Genomic DNA, 15,589 nt, shown 5'->3' on the forward strand with positions numbered 1-15,589 from the left:
AATCTTTTTATTTGTTAGAATAGACACTTATTTCACTCTCACTCGTTTCTGTGCAAAATCATCCATTAGTTTATTCAAATCCGAAGCTTCTTCTAGATCTCTACCTGCAAATATGTTTTCTAAACTCTGTGTTGGAAACCATGTTACTATTTTTTTTGTTATTCACTGGTCTTGAATTTTTTCACTCAGAAAAATTCCACAAAATGTTAAAAGTCTTAAATTTATAATGGCCCATGTTGGGGAAAAAAAGAGGTTTTGTAGAGTAAAGTTGTAACATCACAAAAAGGACGTTGTGATTTTCATCACCAGGGGGCGATACTTGATGACTTGTCAGCCAACACCAGCTACGTGGTCCAGGTGGTGGCGGTCTGCACCAATGGTCTGTATGGACGTGTGAGCGACCTGCTGACAGTCGTCATGCCCGTCGATGACCCCGGTAAGAGCAGCCGTGCCAGAGGCCGAGCGTAGAGCAGACGAACCGTAAAAATATATCTCTGCTGCACTTTTTCACTTTTGCTTCGAGTAGAATTCAGATATGGTGCATTAAGACTTTAAAATTGAGGAAACACAATTCCCAAAAGTGAAACAAACAAAAATTATATGACAGTAAAAAAACAACAAACATGAGTTTGGAAGTCAGATTATGTCACTTATCAATGGAAGCCCTACACTAAGTTAACATGTAAGATGTTTGTCCTGATGATTTTTAACCCAGAAAAAGAGAGAATAAGTCCAACAAGCCAACGTTAGTTCTCAGTTTAGACAGGGGAGATTCATGAGGCGTAATGTTAATAGTCCTGTAAATTCACTTTTACTCGTTGTCCATTACTACGCAATATGATTCAATCCAGCCATGTTTCTTTTCTTTTAAAAAAACTTCTGTCCTTCCACTCATCCTCCCTTTGAACCCAGAACCATACGAACAAAGTTTTGTGGCTTCTCTGCGTCTCTCTTCACCCTCCCTATGTTTCACTCTGGGGTATACAGTTTATCTTCTGTTTTACACACAGAGCTGTTTGACTCTTCTTTTTGTGTGTTTATAACTGTTTCATTACTCTCTCTGTGGTCTTCAAATGTGCTGTCTCTATATATTTCTACATTTCTAAGACAAAGCTGTCATTTAACCTTCATGTCACATGGAAAGCCAAAGTCTCCATCTTTGTTTTGTTTTCACTTTGTGGCGTCTGTTCCTTCTGCATCTCACAGTAAGAAAAATGTTTGCATGTCTGCAGCAGCATTTTGTGTAACATGGATTGGAATGGCAATCACAATAACATTGTATTTTAACTGAGCTTTACATGGAATAAACTACTATGTCGTGTTACAAAGAAAAAAGAAATCCCCTGCATCCTACTTCAGTGTCAGCTTGCATGAATGAGTGAAACTCTGCTACATTCAGTAGGTTTACATGATGCTTAGCCACCATCTTAGCTGCTGTAAATGTTGCATTCTGATCATAACTGTGTTTGTTGCAACTGTTGCCACGTTAGCCACAAAAGTCATGTATTGAAATAGCAAACTCATTAAAGCTGTATGAAGCTTTAAAGGCTTTTTCTATTCAAAGCAGTAAGGTCAACTTAATGCTACAACAACAGAACATTTATTCAAAGATTCTTTTCGTACACATCTACTTCAGAGAGTTTGTTTCAGCTTCAGAAATCTGCAGATATTTGCTTTTTCTTCTGTTTGATATCAATTTTTAAGATCTTTTCACATAAATTAACTCATCTTAACAAGCTAGCACATGTATTTGATAGGTTTAGAATTAAAATGAATCATCATCACTGATTAAATATCAGTGTCAAAAGTAATTCCTAATCAGCCCATAGATTGATCTTATCATTTCCAACTCATTTAACATGAAAGAAAGCAAATCAGGCACAAGTTTTATATTTGTTTTCTATAATAATTGACATAAATTATTAATTGTTAAATGTATTATAATGTACTTTCTGTTGATTGCCTAATCAATTAATCAACTACGAATCGCAGCACCACATTTAATTTAGTATTTATTCATGCACTGCTTCATTAAATGATCAAGTTAGTCTTCAACCAGAATATGCCTCAGTTTCCCCCAGAAATCCCTCAGGCATCTCTCTCAAACTATATAGTTCATTAAACTTGTAAAACCTCACCTCATGCTTCACACACCAGTTTCATCTGGTCTCCATGATGTGTCACTTAGCCTCAGACAGGTAAGAGCCACACCTGCCCTCCACATGTCTGCTGTGTGCTGTGTGTCTGGGCTCAGTCAGTTTATGTGGCATTTGCAAATAACTCTGTGAGTTTGTTTTATCCCTCTTGTGACAGACGGGCAGAGCTCGATTCCAAAAAGTTTAGATAATCAGAGGAAAGTAGTTTTAAGTTGTCAGTTCCTTTCCTTGGCTCGTCTGGTTTTATAAGGAGGATGAAACAGAAAATTGATTAGTTGCAAATGCGTTTTGTTCAAGGTTTTCTGTGTTTGCTTTTGTCTTTGGGGGGAACTCATGCATGAAAGTCCAAATGTGCCCAACATGTTGCATGTAAATGTTTCAAATCTTCCAAAATACTACTTAACTTTCCACTGTCTCCCTTTGTCATTTCACACATTTACATCCATCAAGAGCATATTGCATTACCATGTGTTTAACTAAACTAAACTGAGCTTTCTTTACATTTTTCTAAAATTCTGGAGTCCCACATTTTTTGCTTTTCCTCTCCCTGATGACGTCATCACGTTTTTCAAATTGTTTTACCCCTTTGTCATGTCTTTGCATTTTGTGGAAATCAACAGCAATGTAAATACAACTCAGAGAAAAGTAAAACCAAAGTAGACACAAGTCAAATTGTCTTGGCCATGAGTTTTGATATTTTGTAAATTTTATTTTTGTCTTTGTGTAATTAATTTTGTAACCTGTGCCTTTTTGTAGAAAACGCACTGGATCCAGATTCAGATGAATTTGATGATGAGGTAAGGAAACTTATTCTTACTTAAAAACTGCATGTTATTGTGAAATTACAGCTGCCATTGTTATTTATTGTATGTGCAAATCTTTCTGTCTTCAACAGAGCAACTATGAACCAGATCTGTCCTGGAATACACCTGTACAAACCAAGGATTATGATCCAGCCTGGATTCCTACAAATTCACCAAAAACCACCACTTCTGGATCCCTTCTTTTACCTTTGCCTGGCATTAGAACCACAACTCCAGAGTCAGCTCGAAGGAGAACCAGCACTGATCCGGTTCCCGCTGTCAGAGCCACGCAGTTTGGTCAGGTCCTGAGCCAAACAGAAGAGACAGCACGTGACAGTACCTCCTCACAGCCACCAGAGGTCACCCTATCACCAGAAACGAGAGATTCTGACTTGAGTGACAATGCTCCTATTTACACCACTGCCACAGCAACAGCCAAGAAATTCTTCATTTCCACTCCCACTACTCCTTCATACTCATATACAAAGACAGATGGTGGCCTTGGACGCATCAGTCCAAAAGGCGTTGTTAGTACCACAGCTCCTACATTTACCAGTGCAAAGACAAAAGCTGGTAAAGGTATTTCTTTATACAGCACTACCACAACCACACTAAGGTCTCGTACACGTGAAATGAGCAGCACGACGTCTTCATCCTTAATCCAGGCTGAGACTGACCAAGGCTTGGGGCATCCCCTAAATGAAGACACCACCCCAGGCAGCAGAGGTTTTCCAGAGAACCAAATGTCAACCTCAGAACCTTCCTCAACTGAAGCTGTGACAAGTATCCCCACAAGTCCCACCAAGCCTCGTTTTTCATCTACCACGACCTCTGTGCACTTGAGTGCAGTTCTCTTGCAGACGACAAAGTCTGTTTCCAACGGTGAGCGCCCCATTGTCCTCCCTTCCTCTTCCTCCTCCTCCTTCGCCTCCTCCCCTTTGTGTGACACCACGGACCCAGACAAAGCCCCCTCCAACTGCCTGCATGACCCTCCTTCCTCATCTTGGCCTGTGTTGTCTGCCTCTGCTCCGGACTCCAAGCATGCCGCTACCGCACCACTGTCTAGAAACGACCTGGCTTCCCCTTCAACCCCTAAGCTCACTGCCTCCGCCCTGCCCCACCCCCCTCACTCCTCACACCCCCTGTCTGGTAGGGAGACTGACTCTGTCTCCCCTGGGTCTGATGATATTGATAGTGATGGTGATTTGTTGTCTGGGTCGTCATCTTCGTCATTTTCGTCAGGGGACCCCTTAGTTTTCAGGGATACCCCTCCTGTCCAAACAATACTGGATCCGTCCAGCACCACCATCACTGCTGAGCCATCTGAATCCTCCTGGGAACTATCACTCTCAAAGGTCTCTCTGTCTCTTAGCCCCACCCTTCAGCCTTCGATTCTTCTTTCTAATGACTTCACCCTGTCTGGTGGAACACCGGGCTTATCTCATTCTTTCTCAACTGGGTTTGAGGACTCAAGGTACGCCATGGGAAGCACCACTGAGTCTTTCCTCCCCGAGGTCAGTGGTGATGGGTTTTCGTTAGTTAGCGATATGGTCACCATGTGTGGCTGTTCCGTGGAGCCGTCTGCATCCTCGTCCCAGTTGCATGCGTCTCCTCATGTCCCCCTGCCGTCTTCAGCCTGGGACTCTGCTAGCTTAGATCTGTACTCTAGTGTTGGCCTTCCTTCCGCCTCTGGTGTTGGTATAGATGACCGTCGCTCTGTGTCGGTTGCGGGTTCTGATGGTTTGCTCCTAGACCAGCCTCTGTTCTCCCATAGCGCCATCTTGCCCTCATTATCCTTGTTACACTCCCACCTTCTTCAAGCCACACATAGTGACCTGCCCGTTTCCGTTGCAGCCACAACTTCTGGTGTCAGGGATTCCTGGTTCTTGGCGCCAGATGGGGACTCTGACCTCCATACCTCTGCCCTCCCTTCCTCACCTACAGCCACCCCCTTCACCCCCACCCCAGAGGGACAGGCGTTAGATACTAGCAGCAGTGCTTCTGGTTCAGCTCTGTTCCCTGACTCCCAGGAGGGCATAGATCAGGAATGGGACAGGGTTCAAACTTCGGCCTCAGGGGAGAGCACACTCCCAACCAAAATTGCCAACACCGTTCCACCATCTACAACCTCTGCTTCTGGCCAGATCCCAGATGATCTGGAAGAACGCTCCTCAGCGTTCTATTTTGAAAGTGAGAGTGGCAGTGCCGTCTCCTTGGAGGTAGGAAGCACTGCAGCTCCGACCACTCCTGGTGTATCCTCGACTTCACCCTGGTCGTTGGGTGGGGAGGAGGAGAGTGGCTCAGGGCAGGTTGAAAGCCTGTTCGACAACGAGACGTCCTCTGACTTCAGTATCTCCGAGCGAACGGAAAGAGAGTCGGAGGAAGAGGAACCAGTTGCAGGTAAAAAAGCTGTCCATATTGTGGAAAAAGCTGCATTACACCTGCAAAATACCATGGAACCAGGAAGAGTTCTGGACATCCAAAAGATGACTAATCCACCATCTGTCAACAACAAATCTTCATCTCATTTTTTCATTTTTTCCTGTGAAATTGAGGATCTCATAACTTCAATGAATCACTATCTTCACCATCATTTTAGACTCATCATTTTAGTACCTTTAGTCCATCTGTTTTGTAAACTATTTATTCTGTTTATGAAGGGCTGGAGCCTATCCCAGCACAGGTCTGGTGGGGACGCATTAGTTAGGAAGCCAAGTCTATCACGGAGCTCAGTGCAATAGTGAACTGGATTAATCCACAGCTTTATTAGAATGGCACTTACCTTTGCCACAACTCAAAAGTCCACTTCAATATAATCAGTCTGCACCAAATTCTGCACACTCTTAAATATTAGTTCCAAAAATATTACCTTTTATTTCTCAACATCCATAATTTATTCTTTGGGAAAACAGTGAAACAAATGAACCAACAAACAAATGGACAGGGGTGACAACATAACTTCCTTAAGGCAACTTTCCGATAAAAGCCACCACGAAATTATTGTTTTTACTTCAGAACAGTAAATAATGCAGCTACATTATATTTATGTAATACTATGATATTCCTGTCCATGAAAATGTTTTATTTAATTTTCTTAATCTGTTTAAATAGATATAACTTAAATGTAACATTTTGTAGGTACATTTAACATGATACTGGCAAGTGAGTTGTACTTGATACATAGCAGTAAAATTTACAAAAAAAAAGGTCTTGTGCATATTGTTAGGAGGACTTTATCAAGTAAATCCTTTCTGTTATTTCTTTCAGTGTGGTCGTAGGATGAGGTGTACATTGGGACATTGCTGTCTTTTGGCAGTGGAATAAGGTTTGGCTTTTAACCAACCAAAGCCTGGTCTGACTTAGTGGCTCAGAATTCTACTGTTATTTTAAGGCTTATTATCAAGACAGTAAAATTCAACTTCGTCCTCTTATGAAACCAAAATTTCACTAGATAAGGATTTCGAGTGATGGAAATGCGACCCTCAGACAGGACCTCATGTAAAACAAAGTATGTAGGTTCTTATCTTGCCATTGGAAGTTAGGTGTTTTGAATATTCTGGTGATTTTGCATCATCAGTTTGCAGACTGACCTTCTTATTTTGAGTGTAAAACTTGCTCCCTTTAGGTTTTTGTGCAGCTATTTTAAAGTTGTGAGTTTAATAGTTTTTGTTTACTGAGACACGAGTAGTAGTTTCAATCCTCAGACTGTTTTTGAACGCACATGAAGTTTTTCAAATGGTCACAGCGTGAGTAGACTGAACAAACAAAGGAGTGAGGTGTCCACTGTGATGGATTATCTGTCTGCAACAAGTTTCCAGTCTCTTTAAGTTGATTCTTTACCTGAAACAAAGGCGTAAGCTTCAAAAGTGTCGTGCACTGTGCAGTTGGTAAAGACCTTTGATGCAGGCTCGTGGTTTGTGTTTTGGGCCTCGATAAATAACATTGAATTGAAGACAAAAGAAGAGGCCTGGTTCTCGCTGTGTCACACTTGCAATTACTGCAGGAAGCCTTGAAGTGCTCTTGATAAAAACAAAAAAAAAAACAGATAACAGTGTTGAAAAGAAAACATTCTTCAAGCACTCCGAGGCAGAGCAAGGAGTGAACATGTATTAAAAGGCTTTATTTAGTCAGATGTATCTATAAAATACTCAGTGGGGCTGTGTCCAAAATCACCCACTCATTCACTACCCCCTACTCACTATATAAGGGCTTCTATGTAGAGGACGATGTAGCGAGCTCATTGGCAAAAGAAATACACTTTCCGACACAACTTGGCGTATTTTCTCTGCGTAGCTAATTGTGTCTTTATTGTCAAAGGATTATGACGTACGACAACATCAGCAATGTCGGCAGTGGATTTTCATGTTTATATTACATTTAAGTATCAGTGCTTTCGGTCGAAAAGTACATAGCAAGGTCTGCAGGTTGGTTTCTTCCTGCTGCCCTCTCCTCTCCTCTCTTCTCTCTGCTATTCTTTTCCTGTCAACACTGTGACCGCAATGCATGATGGTATAAATTGCTTGGCTGGTGACCATCAGTAGTACCTTTTACGATGCATACTGGGAAACAATGATTTCACCATATAAGATATACAAAATTCACCAAACATTCAGACAGCACTGCAAAATGGCGAACTCACTATATAGTGGACTAAATAGTGATTAGTGAGTTATATCGGACACAGCACTGGTCTTTGTCAGGGTGACAACGATAAAACCAGATTTACACATAGTGCTCTTCATAGTCAATGCAGCGTAAGTCACGGTTGCAAACATAATGAAATAATATCAGAGAAAACTATGTCATAAAAAGAAAAAGAGGAAAGAAATCATGAAAAGATTGCAAGTTTTATTAAAATCCTAAAATAATCTAGTTTCTCTCACAAATTAACTGAAACCGATGACATCAGTCAAAAAGCAGATGGTATTATTTTGGGTTTAAACAAATTCATTAGTTTAAAATACAATCTTACTCTTCCCAGTGTATTTCCATATCATCAATCATGACAGCGTTTCTTAAATTTGAAATCTTTTCCATAGGGAACTCAGATAGATAGTTTTGTGTCCTTAATGCTCTCCAGATTATCCCTGATAGTCACAAAGTCTCTTCAGTGTCTTCACCTAAACCAATAACCTTTTCCATTCTCTGTCTGAGCCTTTTCTTCTCTTCGCTTATTATCATCCCACATATGTGCAGGGTATTCTAGAGGCTGACACACTGCTGGATGAACGATTGAATGAATGTGTTGTGCTCTGAGTGTGCACAGTGTAGAAAGCACACAACAGGCTCTTTATGAACTGGTCAACAGGGCAGACCCAGCCATTCACGGCTGAACTGATTCACTTTGTGCAGAAGAGGTAAGTTCTGACAAACAGCCTCCCAGTCAAGGATAATGCACACTAGTGTTTCTCTTATTGGTTATCACATGATAAAGGGAGGATTCAGTGTGGTCAGGTTCAGCCATCAGGTTTTCATTCCCCATTATTCAAGGTTACAATTGTGCTGCTTGATTGACTGAAGCCCAGCTCTGTTTGTGTGCGGCTGCAGTTTGCAACATGAATTTTCATGATGAGCCTTTGTGCATCTGTCGAGTGGTTTGAATGTGATGAGCATTGTGTTTTTGCTGTAGATAACTGAAAGTGACTGGTGCTACATTGTGTCTGATGCTGGGCTGTTACTACAGTTCATGTTTCTCTCTGAAGTGTATATCAGAGTTCTGAGAGTGTTGCATTTTTCTATCTGCAAACAGTTCAGGGAGGCCAGGCTGCTCTGGAGGCAGGAATGAGCTCAGTGTTTGAGTCACTTATTCTACTTGTACATTTTGCTTCTGCATCAGGCAGGGCAGGGACCACCACTAAATTTGGACATGTGAATAGGACAGAAGAAATGTGTGGACATATTGAAGAAAACCCCTAATACCTATGAGACATGTTTCAACAAATCTGTGAATGTTTCAGAATATTCTCCTGTTGTACATAGATACATACATATTCATCAGAAGCACTTACACTCTTGTTAAACTAATTTAAATCAGAACTTATATTAGAAACTTGCTTAGTCTTTCACCCAGATTAAAATGTCGTGCCTAAAGAATCTGTTTTGATTTAAAATTAAAAAAATACAATACTTGTGTGACAAATTGAAACACTATTTCAGAGCATAGCTCAAAACCACAGTCACAAGGTGCTTTATAATAACCTTTAAATACAGTAAGAGTTACAAAAATAAATTAAAATAAATTATTAAAGATCTATATTAAAGGAGAGAAATCACACGAATTGCTGTTTTCTTTACCCTAGAATGGGCCCTTTATATTTAAATACTTAATGTTTCCTCTCTACGGAGGCAGCCATGTTTTTTACAGTAGCCCAAACTGGAGAAACTTAACACCTTTTGAGTTTTGTTGAGGGTGAGGTGAGGGGTATTCAGCTGCAACATGCAACTTCACCACTAGATATCACTAAATTCACACTGAACCTTTAACGAAGATCCAAAAATGAGCTCAAATGAACATATTTGGATCAGAGGCAGGGGTCGGTGATAGTGGACTTTAGTTCATCTACTAACATGGCTGAAGGGTTTGATCAGAAACAAAATGTCAGAGACTAGACTCTGCAGGTTAAAGGGGAATGAACTAAATTCCTGCAGCCAGAGCAGCTTTTCTTCTGAAGAATACAGTACAGAGCAGACGACGGCCCAGGTTTCTTCTCTCACTCTTCTGTAGCTTTACTCTCTTTCCTCTCTCTCTCTCCAGACGCTAGCAACAGCAGCCACGAGTCAAGGGTCGGTTCAATCCGGGAAAGGGAGAGGAAGGCCGTGGTCCCTCTGGCGGTTATCTCCACCCTCACCATCATCGGCCTCGTTGTCCTCATCAGCATCCTCATATACTGGAGGTCAGTGCTGCCGGTGCACTTAAAGCTCCTGTCAGTTGATGGTTGCGGCCAGTAGAGGGCAGGAGAAGTCCACAACAGGCAGACAAACACAGCGCAGACATATTGAAAATGTTTGCTAACAGTTTTATTTACTGACATTGAGCAACTTTATGATCCCGCATCATTACACGGTGGAATTGATTAGCTCTTTCACACTGGCTCAATCTGGGTCAGGTACAGGTTCAGAGGGAGGCAGTCTGGGATCAGTTTTCCTCAAACTGTTAATGTCTTATGTGCCACGGTGAACAGTGGATGAGTCCAGGGCCTACTCAAGCTGCTCGAATTAAAAATCCTTGATTCAAATACACACACACACACACACACACACACACACACACACACACACACACATTTATTTTAAGAGACATGACTTCTTCTCTCTTGTTCATTTCCTATTGCTAAGTCATTTTTATCTGAATTATTTGATTGATTTATAGAATACTCAATGACTAAAATAACTGATAGCTGCAGCCCTATGACATGTCAACAAAACATTTCACACAGGACGAGAGTTGTTTGTTTTTTAGTTTGTCTCAGCCCTGATGGTGGCCCTCAGTCGGTCTGTCACACCTCCATCTGTAATCTTTTACTTTTCCCTGAACATTTGTATTGTGGTCAATTTGTCCACTTTGCTGTGCTGCAGCATCAGATACCTCTTCTTGCTGAGGGTGTAATTATTTATTGGAAAGGCTGTAGACCGGTGTCTGAAAAACACTTGATGGTTCCAGATGTGTTCCAGTTCACGCAAAAAATAACGTGTTTAAAAGTATAGGCTAATGTAAAATCGTTAGATGATGGAACAGTACATTTTGAATCACTCTGCTCGAGAACCAAAGCAAACTAAAAAACTTCTGACTGAAACAAATGCATCTTGTGTAGCATTAGGTGAATTTACCAGATCAACCAGACAATGGAAGAAACAGCTGCTAAATGAATGATTTTGTTTGACAAACATCAAGTGGGGCTCTAGTATCTCAGCCCCCACTGAGACATTCTTGTTGATCTTCAAAAACCTTTATTTCTGCATTTTCAAGTAAATCTATTGTTACGCACAGTATATATCTAACACCATCCTTCTCAGAACACCTCTTTCATTTGTTTATAGAAATCTATTCAATATCATCACAAGAAAAACTACCCACCACCTCCTTATTTGACTCCTCCAATTCATCACATGAAGAGTCCTGCACACACACCACACAAACACACACACACACACACACACACACACACTACACACACACACACACATACACACACACACACACACACACACACACACACACACACACACACACACACACACACACACACACCTCCAACTGAACCCAGCCCCTTCAAATCTCATATAATGTGGGGAGGGGAGTGAAGTGGTGACAGTCATGTTTGTCTGGGGAGCTTAATCTTCTAGAAAACGAGCTCTGTCTTGATTTTACATTGCGCTGTGTGTGTGTGTGTTTGTGTGTGTGTGTGTGTGTGTGTGTGTGTGTGTGTGTGTGTGTGATTACCAACATCCCTTTCACAAACAATACTTCCTGTGTTGTGGATGTGTGTGCTGGCGGACTGAACAGAGCCTTTCAGCTGCTGCCGTTCCACATTCTGACAGTGGAGAGTTTTTAGTTCCTCTCTTTGACCTTGAGAAATGCTGTTTTTTCCCTTTTTTATTGAGATGTATGAAATACTTGATTTTGAGCAAACACAAGTTTCTTTGGAATTTATATAAGTCATTTTATTTACCCCATTTTGGAGTCTATACATAAATCCAGATTTTTATTTTTTTACTACATTCTCCTGCTATGTGGCAGGAAGAAACCTTGCTGCTCAATAAGACCTTGAAATAACTAACTTGAGAAATCCAATCAAGGACACGCTTGTCAAACGCAGTGTAAACACTTTTAGTCGTATTTTTTCACAGACTGTCCACTTCTCATCTGCTGTGCGGGCAGTTCAACATATTGTTCTTGTTTTGCACCCTCCTTGTTGTTGTATCTCCAAGATTGAGCATTGCTAAGCTGGTAATAATCTGAAGAGCAGGGGGATTAAACCTCGGTGAAGGATGTACCCTGGGCTGCAGCGCTTCAAGTGTCCACTCAGCTGAGAGCGTCCGGCGAGGGTTTGGGGATAGAAAAGGACATTCGCTTGATTATGTCAGACAGAAGAAATCGTGTCAGCGTCTTGTAGGGCGGCCGGCAGGAGGCCAAACTGCACTAATCCTGCTGGTGTCGTGTCCTTTTTCTTTCCCTCGTGACAACACGGTGCTCATTTAGACTGCTGCTGTGCATTTGAGGTCAAGCAGTTTGAGAGGATTTCGGTTGAGTTTACAAGTTTACAAACTGAGAAATGCACGGCAAATTTGCAACATCATCAACAGGCATCTGATCAAATCCAGTGTATTAATATAGCCGCTTTATGTCCAGGACATGTGGATGTTTTTCCAACCTGTGAAGACCCTGTGAAACAGATGTCAGCGCACTGTTTGATGAAGCAATATGGACGTGTCATGGTCACGATTGATTTTTACAGTAACCAATAACACTGAACGTGTCACACCCCTGTAGAGTTCAAAGCAGCTCAACATGGAAAGTCATGACTGCTATTCCTCGCCACCTTCACCTACACCTGCGGATTTAACCGATGAATCAGACAGTGAGATTGATTGATCAATACCCAGTCAGTCAGCGTGTTTACATCGGTTATTTCTATTTAAAATTAGACCTGACTTCTGCCCCGCACTGAAAACCCTATAACATGAGCGTTTTTTTCAAACATTGTATAGAACATATTCAACCAACCTGCACCCTGATCTGGATTCACACTCAAATTTAAAGGGTTCTTCCACATCCTTCCACCAAGTTTCGTGGAAATCTGTTGAGTTGTTTTCGTGTAATCTTGCTCACAAACAGACAGACAGGGGTGAAAACATAACCTTCCTGCAGAGGTAACAGTACTCTCATATAGACAAGATATCAACAAGGCTCAGGAGAAAGATAAAATGACCAAAACAGATTTCTACCACTTCATTTGTCACTTTGAGTCAGTTAGTCTGGTAGATCTACTGCATGCATAAGAGGGGTCGGGGGTGTTTTCCACGTCTGTGCCCAGTGACACATGTTCTTATAATCCATCCATATGAGGATCAAGTGCTTCTCAGGGAAATGAGTAAAAAGATCAATCAAAGTACAACCCAAAGCGTCAATAATATCAGAGATGTTCGTTTGTCTTCACAAGAGATTTAATAGCAACATAGTTTTTCAGAGAAAATTAAAATGGCACAGCAGATTAGTTTGACTTCTTTGCACCTGCAGAAACATTTCATTCAAAGAATCCTGTGTGACACTGTTTGGTTTCTGAAACTATTGACTGTGTGAGTGCGTTTGTTCATGAGCAGCAGCTTGTTCAGATGTTTTCTTTTTCTGGGTTAAAGAGCTTGGTGTACATCTGACATCAGTATAATCAGATTAAGGAGTTTCAGTCTCAGTAGACAAACAAGTCAAATATACTAAGTCAGCCAATGAACAGCAGCAGAATTCCTTCTTTTGACAAAGAAATGAAGGTCTCACATCAGATAAAGCCTGCTCTGAAGCAGTGCTGACGCCAGAGATGCTCCCCAATAGTGAAGCTGGCTGCACTATAGGAAAAATAAACCCATGTCTCCTCTGCAGCTCCACCTTACAACCACTACTGCACAGACTCTAACTCCAAATAACGTCACCCATACAAGATGGCAGTTCTCACATGCAATACTTTTTGGATTCATATGTGTACAGTTGGAAAAAGTGAAGACGCATACTCTTTTATCTACAGTCCTTTAGCTTCTAGAATAAGTCAATTAAGTTGTGCCATTACCCCAGACAGAGATATACATTTAGGATTATTATGAATAAAATCAATTTGAAAAGTTTGTCTAAAACAAATATTAAAATTAAAATAAACTCAGATCTTAAATGAGTTTGAGTTTCTTTTTTTTTCTAAAAGCCACAAACTGAAGCAGAAATCAGTGATTGACATATTGGTTCAGCCTTGTGGCTTTAGCTCCAAAGGGTTTTCCTCCCAAAATGTCCTTCTACAGTTGTTTTCACTTTTTCCATTTTAAGTCTAAGACTAAAAACCTCTCTTCTACTGTGTGCTTTGGTTCAGTATCGCTCTTTGGTTGTCATCCTTGAAGAGTTTCCTTTCATATGATACCTGGGTTATGTCTGTAATGGAGGCTGAATAATATTTTCGGGCTTTGTCTGGTAACAGGTTGAATACAAGTATATTCATCGGAAGTTAACTTGTTCAGGATTCGAGCAACTAATCCAACATTCAGCTGATAAACAAAGAGCTGAGTGTGTGTGTGTGTGTGTGTGTGTGTGTGTGTGTGTGTGTGTGTGTGTGTGTGTGTGTGTGTGCGTTTGTGTGTGTGTGTGTGTGTGTGTGTGTGTTTGCCTTCATGTTTGCTGGTGATAATCCCTGATGCCCATTTCTGGCCGAGACAACACAAGTTCATTAGAGGCCGTCTCATCCATTTAAAAACGTGTTAAGGATTAACGCAGCATCTTTCACCCTGTGTTTTTGGGACGATTACTCCGTGTTCTCCAAAAATCTGGGCTAACGCAGAGTCCCATGAAAACAAAGGCATCTTCATCTTGTCAGAATTAGTGCAGCGTCGTGGCTTTGGTCTGTTTTTATTCCCCCTTTCTATTTCTGCCCATTACAACTCTTTGAATTCTCTGTTTCTGTTTAGGGTTTCAGCCATTTCTCTTTATTTCAATCATTTTCCCTGATTTGACCATTTCATCTATGAAGATAACGCGTATGTTCTCTGTGATTAAAGTATTTAAATTGTTTTTTTTAATCAATGTGTATTTTGTCTACAGGACCTGTTTTCAGACAGCTCACTTCTACGTCGATGAGAGCTCATCACCCAGAGTCATCGCTGCAGCATCCACAGCTGTATTAACATCTGGTAACATACGTTTATGGTCTTGTGAGCGCTCTACTCTCTCTCCCTAAACTCAGAACATGTAATCTTAACCATGAATGTAAGTCCACAAAAACAGCGCTCTGATATGTAAGGACCAAATAAAATCTCCTTTTCCTCATTTGTCAAAAAATGTCCACATTCACTGTATTTAACTTTCAAAAATGTCATCATCTACTCAAGATATTTTCCTTTTCCTAAAATATATTTAATTTTTTATGTCCTATCTTAAAGTATTTCTCATTTCCAAGTTTCCAACAGTGTCAAAGTATTCCTGATGTCCAAAAAATTCCTCTGTGTCAAAATTCCTTAATGACAGAAGAGCCATAATTTTTCTAAAATATTTCAAAAATGTCTTTACTTTTCAAAAATGATCTGTTTTATATTCCAGATGAGCAGACTGCGTTTCCAGTCAGTGATTTTGTCAAACACGTCGCTGAACTTCACAACACCCAGGGCTTCCAACAAGAATTTGAGGTATTAAGACAGAAGTGTTGGTACATTTGCATAAAAGTTCAACAATTGTATATTTCCTTACAGTCTGACTGTGGACTGTGTCTGTGTGTGTTTGTGATTGTCTGCATGCTGCTCGTTAACCTGTGAACTGTTTTACTGGGTCGATGCAGGGCTGCAACATGACATGAATATCTATCAATAATAATTAGGGTGATTGTAATAATAATGAGTTGCAGCCCTGGATCAGCATCTTGTGGGGAGCCATCATGTGTTCATGTG

General features: G+C 40.9%; 1 protein-coding gene across 4 annotated transcripts in view; it reads left to right on the forward strand.

The window, feature by feature from the left end:
- Positions 1–15,589, forward strand: part of ptprz1a (protein tyrosine phosphatase receptor type Z1a) — a 73,457-nt gene that overhangs the window by 44,549 nt on the left and 13,319 nt on the right. For 2 of the 4 annotated variants that reach the window (XM_069528962.1, XM_069528963.1), the window contains exons 10-15: positions 310–436; positions 2,913–2,953; positions 3,052–5,359; positions 9,714–9,852; positions 14,751–14,839; positions 15,246–15,331. In XM_069528962.1, coding sequence (XP_069385063.1) covers positions 310–436; positions 2,913–2,953; positions 3,052–5,359; positions 9,714–9,852; positions 14,751–14,839; positions 15,246–15,331 — 2,790 coding nt within the window. The remainder of the gene's footprint in view (positions 1–309; positions 437–2,912; positions 2,954–3,051; positions 5,360–9,713; positions 9,853–14,750; positions 14,840–15,245; positions 15,332–15,589) is intronic. The other 2 variants (XM_069528964.1, XM_069528965.1) reach the window with 2 other exon arrangements.

The sequence above is a fragment of the Paralichthys olivaceus genome, chromosome 7 (assembly GCF_024713975.1).
Source record: "Paralichthys olivaceus isolate ysfri-2021 chromosome 7, ASM2471397v2, whole genome shotgun sequence".
Classification (NCBI taxonomy): domain Eukaryota; kingdom Metazoa; phylum Chordata; class Actinopteri; order Pleuronectiformes; family Paralichthyidae; genus Paralichthys; species Paralichthys olivaceus.